At 43.8% G+C, this 7,019-nt stretch overlaps 1 protein-coding gene across 1 annotated transcript in view; it reads left to right on the plus strand.

Annotated features, from left to right (window-relative positions):
- The first annotated feature begins 969 nt into the window (after window positions 1-969).
- FRMPD3 (FERM and PDZ domain containing 3) overlaps window positions 970-7,019 on the plus strand; it is an 84,565-nt gene continuing 78,515 nt past the window's right edge. The window contains 2 exon segments of the mRNA XM_027769686.1: window positions 970-1,120; window positions 4,606-4,708. Of these exon segments, the coding sequence (XP_027625487.1) occupies window positions 973-1,120; window positions 4,606-4,708 (251 nt within the window). The 5' untranslated portion in view covers window positions 970-972.

The following is a 7,019-nucleotide window of genomic DNA, read 5'->3' on the forward strand; positions in this document are numbered from 1 at the left end:
TGGCCATTCAGTTCCCTCTTTGCTCCCTTCCCTGCCCTGGCCCTCAGTGCTCTCATAGGCCACTGCATCCCTACAACCTCAGGCTTCAGGCTCTTCCTTTGAATACTACACTCAGGCCAATCCTTGCCTGTGATATGCTTCATGCTGGCCCTTGATGTAGACCTTTTTTAAAGTTCTTGTGTAATTCCTAAACTTCAGTAATTTAAGTTGTTGGCATCAGGAAGACAGTCTATAATTTATCCTAGTGTTAGGGCAGTGATTTCCCTTCTCCCAGCTCCTCTGGGTTTTAGGTCTGCTGGCAGCCAGCCTCAGGATTCAGCTCCTTTTCTGGCCCAAGGAGCCATTTTCCAGGTGTTCCATTTACTGAAATAAATTGGTGTTATGTACAGTCGTGTAAGGGGATGGCCCTTAAACATTAGCACCTTTTTTTATATATGCCACCTTAATAATTTATTTTTATGTATAGCCTAAGAGATGCTAATGTTCAGAATTGCACAAGGACTTCATGAAGATGTTCCACATTCTGGAATGACTTCACATTTTCCCCTCACTTACTTGCCTGTTTTATGGTCCATTCCCTCCAGGTTCTGGTTTCCTTTAGAGAGTTAATAGCTAATCCAATGGGCGATATCAGTTAACTTCAGATTAACATATTTGCATATAGGCTCCTTCAGGAGTCTCGTTATCTTAGAGGAAGGGTCCGACTCTAATTTCAGACTCCATAGCACAAGTTTCTTCTGTTGGCCCTGGCTCTGAAGACAAGTGGATCCTCCTTTCTAGACTCCTCTTTCTCCAATCTGAACTATGAAGCACTCATCACCTCTGTTGGTTCTGGAGGATGTAGGAAGCCAAAATGTGAACTCCCAGGTGCCATGGCCAGAACCCTTACCCTTCCCCCTTGCAGCTGGTTCTGAGGTTCAGTACCCTTTGCATCTTGTTTTGCTCCTATCTTCCCCTTCCCCCAGTAATGTGATGCAGGAAGAGAGCACAAATGATATGGAATGTGAGCAGCTGCCACAAGAGACGCTGCGACAAGTGACCATTCACCGAGACCCTATATATGGCTTTGGCTTCGTGGCTGGCAGTGAGAAGCCTGTGGTGGTTCGATCTGTGAGGCCAGGTAGGTGTCCCTCAGAGTGGGTGGTTCCTTTGTACTGGCTTCTATCCCCCAACATCCACATATCTTCCAAAGAGTAGAGCTACTGAGTACACTGTGTTGGTAAGGAATTAATGAAGAGTGGGGTGAAGACTTGCTGACCAATAGCAGAGGGATCTGGCTTCTTAAGCTGATAGACACAAACCATTGAGACTGCTTAGGGTCCTAGACAAAGGCAGTTGATTATTCAGTATAATCTGGGTCTTAATAAACCTTCCCTTTGCATAGAACATTCATAGAAGAGCCATAGTACCTTGGATGAGAAAGTCCCTATTCAGTTCAATTCAACAAGTGTTTATAGATTGCCTACTCTAAACCCAGCAAAGTTGTGGAGAAGTACAGGACACAATTCCCATTATCAAGAATCTAACCACCAGACTATGGAAACTGGTACATACTCATGAAATATGTCAGCTATTGAGAGCCAGAATCAGGATACAGACCATAGATGGCATAGGAGGGAGAGAACAAAATCTCTGAATGCCACAGTGGCAGTAACAACAGTTACTGTTGATTAAACATTTACTGTGTCCTTTATATCATCTTGTTTAATCCATGTTACCAAACCTGCAAGGTAAGTAAGAAATGTCATTCCCATTTTATGAATCAGGAAACTGAGGCACAGAAGAAAAGAAATGACTTGCTCAAGATCACTCAGGTAGGAAGCAACAGAGCCAGGGTTTACACCTGGGCCTGCACGATACTGTGCAGGGAAATAGGGCTCGAATGAGACCATGTGGGAAAGAACAAGCCAAGCATCACCCAAACTGTGAAACCCTGCCATCATGCATGACACAGTAAAGGCCCAACGGACTGTTTTGTTGAGAATCTGCTAGGCATTGACAGAAAAGACAGAGGAAAAGGCAGTTTATTCTTGACTTGCTGGGCCTGAGGCTTTAGATGTTTACAACAGTTTCTCGCTCAGTCAAGAGGAGCAGCCGGAGTACAAACTGGTCTTGCAGAAATTTGATGAATTTTGCAATCCTCAGAGGAAAAGAAAAAGATTTTTGTAAGCTCGCTCTTCAACTAGAGGGCACAAATTAAAAAAAAAAAAGAAGAAGAAGAAGAAGAAGAAGAAGAAGAAGAATAGTGCAGGAGTCTGTGGCTGACGTAAGGCTCCCAAGTCACTCATGTAGTTTTGCAAAAGGGCTTTGAGTCTATGATCAGAAATCAGATTTGTCCTGAGAAATAGGGACAAGATAGAAGACCAAGAACCTGTAAAAAAAAAAAAAAAAAAGAAGAAGAAAAAAGAAAAAAAACTTCAAAGGAGACAGTATTCACTAGACTGAAGGAAGCCCCCCAGGCCTAGAGGGTCATCCACTGCAAAAGGTAAAGAAAGAGGAAGGATTTGGAGGAGTGAAGAGAAAGAAAGCCCCAGGGAAGGGCCATAAAAAGCCTTGGAACTGAGTGCACAGCCCTGTGAAAGACTAAGACTGACAGGGGACCAACAGATGGTGTAATGGCTGTGTCGTTGGACTCCCATGTAGTTGACTACAATTCGAGTCCCGGATCCCGGCAGCTTAAACTTACACCAGGAATGTGTGCCTGCATGTCCAAGATCCCGAGAGGAGAATGGAGGAGAAGGGATTGTAGCGTGGCTGTCCCCCCTGGGGGGGGACTGGGGGTGATTTCTTGCTTTCTAACCCTCTGGCGAGCACATGCACCCTATAGAAAAGAACCTCTCCAAAAAAAAAAAAAAAAAAAAAGACTGAGACTGATCCACATTGCTGCTTGTGGCCCTGAGGGCTTCTGAGTACAGAGGACTTGTTTAGTTTTGTACTTGAAGCCATAAAAAAAGACAAAGAAGTTTCCTACAAAGGACCAATTATGACTGAACAAGCCAACAAACCATTGTGAAAACAGTAGTAGATTGATGTCACCAATGCTATCAAACGGCCAAGGAGATTTAGTTCCCTGAGAACCTCCTCCTTTGCAAGGAAGGAAGGGATGGGGGAAATAGGCAGAGCAGTCTCTACCTGAGGAATTGGCATTTGAGCAGAAGTAGATAGAAAGAATGAAATGAATTGAAGAAATTGGCTCTTGGAAAATCTAATAACTATCATTTATTGATTTGTTACCAACATCAACTTACTGTTTTTAAGTGCTATACATTCATCATCTCATTTATTCTCCTAACATTCTATCCCCCTAACATGATGTATAGGGACCGTTATTTTCCCAATTTACAGATGTGCTAAGAGAGACTCAGAGAAATTGAACACCTTGGCCAAGATTACACAATGAGAAAATTGCAGATGTAGGTTTAGAGTTCGAGTCTGTCTGGCTGCCAAGAGTGTACTCTTCATAAACAGACTTTCTACTCCTGAAGTCACTGTGCTGTCAGGAGACTTGACCTAGTGTATTTAGGGCCATTACTGTTGGAGCAGTGAATCCTGATGGCTGTATTGGCACAGCCATCCTGAGCATGGGCCTCACACTTTAGTGCCTCGAGTTGTGCTCAAGTGACATCAGACATGATTTGCTATGTATGTACATGTTTTTGGAAGTGGGGCAGCATAGGTCTTTGTAGAGGGAGGAAGTTGAGATCTGGCCCTTTAAAGTAGACATAAACAAGAGTCAAGTCTGGTTTGAGAGAGGGACTTATTAAACATTTCATTCAGACTGAATCTGACTTTTCATTCTCCCCAAGTCTCTGCAAATCTTTTCTCCAAGATCTTTGCTAAACATCAGAGGCAACACAGGCTTATGGCATACCTGCTGCCCCCGTGCTTTACCCCAACTGAGAACATATAGCCCTCAGATGGGTCTGCTTGCTTAATCTCAGCAGTAAAGATGGGAAGGAGAGAAAGCAAATTTCGAACTGCCCAAGGCTCTGTGCCTTTGTTCCTTCCATTTATTGGTGAGTAGCATCTCTTAGCAATGAAAAAACAACAAATCTTTTAGGTCTTTAAGTCCATCCTGTCTCCAGGCAAGTGAATGCCTAAATTATTCCAGACCAGTAAGTATGAATAATATTCAAGAAGAAATTTCCCCCAGCCTTGTCACCTGTACAATGTCTGGTAGTCTGGAAGGCATTCCAAAAGTGCCTAAGCTAATCTCTTCTATGAAATGGGAGTCCGCTTTGGTTTTTGGAACCAAACCATTAAAGCACTTACTAACCTCATCTTGAGTATGAAACTTGGGCTTGGGACCCTGTGCTACTGCCTTACACCCAGCTAAAGGAATCCACTCCATTTGTTTTTTCTTCATTATTCTACTCTCCATCTACCATAGGCAGAAGCAGTGGAAGTAGCAGCAGCAGCAGCAGCAGTAGCAGCAGCAGCAGAGCTTGAATGGCATCCCCTAGCACCAGCACCACTCAGTCTGCGCTATGTCCTGCAAGGCCTGGCATCCACTTTGACTCCCTCAGGCATTTGTGACTCTGGCCCAGACTTGTACTTTCTCAATAGTAGCTCTAAGCCCTCACGCCTCTCTCCTCTCCTCTGCAGGAGGCCCCTCTGAGGACAAGCTCCTGACTGGTGACCAGATTGTGGCTATTAATGAGGAGGACGTGAGTGAAGCCCCCAGGGAGAGGTTCATAGAACTAATCAGGTAACAGGGGCCTCTTGGGCCTTGGCAGGAGCTGAGCAATGTCCCCACCCCTGTCTCTTCAGTGGCCTAGGGCTACCACTGTCCTCCTTGGCCCTGAGAGAGAAACCTTCCCAGGTGGGGCTTCTGGCTGCCTAGAACCTCAGGGGCCAGCCATGCAGGGACCCTCACACACTGGCTTAGCCTTCTCTAGTGGTCTGAATAGACACAAAGAAGAGCCTCCCGTGAGAGCCTTACCTTCACCTCCCTCTACCCAGCTAATCTCCTCCACCCAACTAACCCCTTCATCCCTTTGTTTTTGAGTTAATGTGCAGTAGGACAGATTAAGTGACTGATAAGACTCAAAGAAGCTATTAAAAGAACACTCTGAGATAAGCACAGTTCAAACAAGACACCTCCCCTACCCCCTCTCCCCAGGAGAGGAAAATCAGACTTTCCTGGTGGTGAGTTGGGGAAGGGAACTTGTCATTGTCAATTCTTTCCACTGTGTTTGTGACTCTTTAGTCACAGATGGGAGCAAGTGACAGAGAAAAAGAGAATGTTGGAGGGACCACCATCTGTAAATGGGAGTAATCACATTGCCTATGCCTGTCCCTTACCCCTACACACATTACCCATACACACACACACACACATACACACACCATCACCACCACTACATACATATCATACACACTCTGCTACTGCATATTCATACTGCATGTACACAGCCTTGCATAGATTTGTTGATAAGGAATGAGAGGATAGAAGTGAAGGCTCTAAATTCATGGGTTAACCTCAATTATAGGGACCTTGGCTGTCTCTTCCAAATGAAACTGTGTTCATATTCTCTCTCTCTCTCTGTCACTCTCACCTTTGTTTTCTCTCTGTATTGTATAGTCTGGCTCCATTTCTGTCTCTATCTCCTTTAACCTCTCTTGGTTCAGAGTCTTTCTATTTGTCTCATTTTTCTGGGATTCCCAAAAGCCCACCTTGTCCCAAAGTCTCTCCTTCACCTTTAAAGGAAGACTCATTATTCTGTGTATGGACATCATTCTGTGTAGTTCTGGACAGGTTTGGAATGCTCCCTTTCTTGACATGCTTCCTCTCTACCTCAATACCAAGAAATATGTCTGGTCCCTAATGACCTTTAGTTTGTTTCTTATCCAAGTTCAGTTGTCCATTGCATTCTTCCACCCCCAACCCTTTACTCTTCACTCTGCATCACCATGCCAATATAGGGTGAGTTCTTCCTACCAGGGCATGTTGGGGTTCTTTCAGACTGACACCTTAGAAGTTACTGCTTTGATTTTAGTGGATATCTTTGTACCTTAGGACAAGGTAGCCTAATATTGTGAGGGAGTCTATAGCTCCTTTAAGCTCAAAATAGAACTCGCTCTTTTGATAACTTCATGGACCAGTGGGTCATTCATTCATTCAGTGACTATTTTTTGAATTTCTGTTGTGTGCCAGGCACTATTCTAGGCACCAAAGATACAGCAATGAGTAAGATAGACGAAAATCCCTGGGTCATTGGAGTTTATGTTCTAGTGAAATGTAGACACGCCATAGGGAGGAAACATGATAAATAGAATTATATTTGATATTAATACAAGTATATTAGATGTTGATAAATGTTACCTAAAAATAGAAAATTGGGCCAGCTCTGTGTCCTAGTGGTTAAGGCAGCTGGATCCCACATAGCTGATCCTGTGGTTTAAGTCCCAGACCCGATGGCTTGAGAAATGTGCCAGGCATGTGTACATGCATGACCAAAATCCTGACAGAGTGGAGAAATGGAAATGGAAGAGAAGTGGAATGTGGCATAACTCTTCCCTGTAGGGGATACTTTCTCTCTATCTCTCTCTCTCTCTCTGTTTCTCTCAGGTGAGCACACATATTGTCTGGCAAACATTTTTTTTAAAGAAAAATAAAAGGTAAATTCTAGTAAGAGGATCAGGACAGCTATGCTCAGGAGTGCATAATGTAATTTTAAATAGCATAGCCAATGTTGGCCTCATTGAGAAGGTGATATCTGAAGAAAGACTTGAAGGAGATGTGGGTTTTGGAGAAGAAAAGCCAGACCTAAGACAAGAGAGTGTCCAGCATGATCAAGGAACAGGGAAGAAGCCAGTGTGACTGAAGTTTGTTAAGGAAGTTTGTTAAGGAAGATAGGTCAAGATTAGGTAGAGTCTTATAAACCAGGTAAAGGCTGTGGTTGTTCTAAAGGAAATGGGGAGGCATGGCAAGGGCTGGAGCAGACAAGTCACGTACATTGACTTACATTATTGCTCCTCCCTGTTCAATATAAAGTAATTTTTTTAGTATTTTCCCT

The sequence above is a fragment of the Tupaia chinensis genome, unplaced genomic scaffold (genome assembly GCF_000334495.1).
Source record: "Tupaia chinensis unplaced genomic scaffold, TupChi_1.0 Scaffold000082_1, whole genome shotgun sequence".
NCBI classification, from domain to species: Eukaryota; Metazoa; Chordata; class Mammalia; order Scandentia; family Tupaiidae; genus Tupaia; species Tupaia belangeri.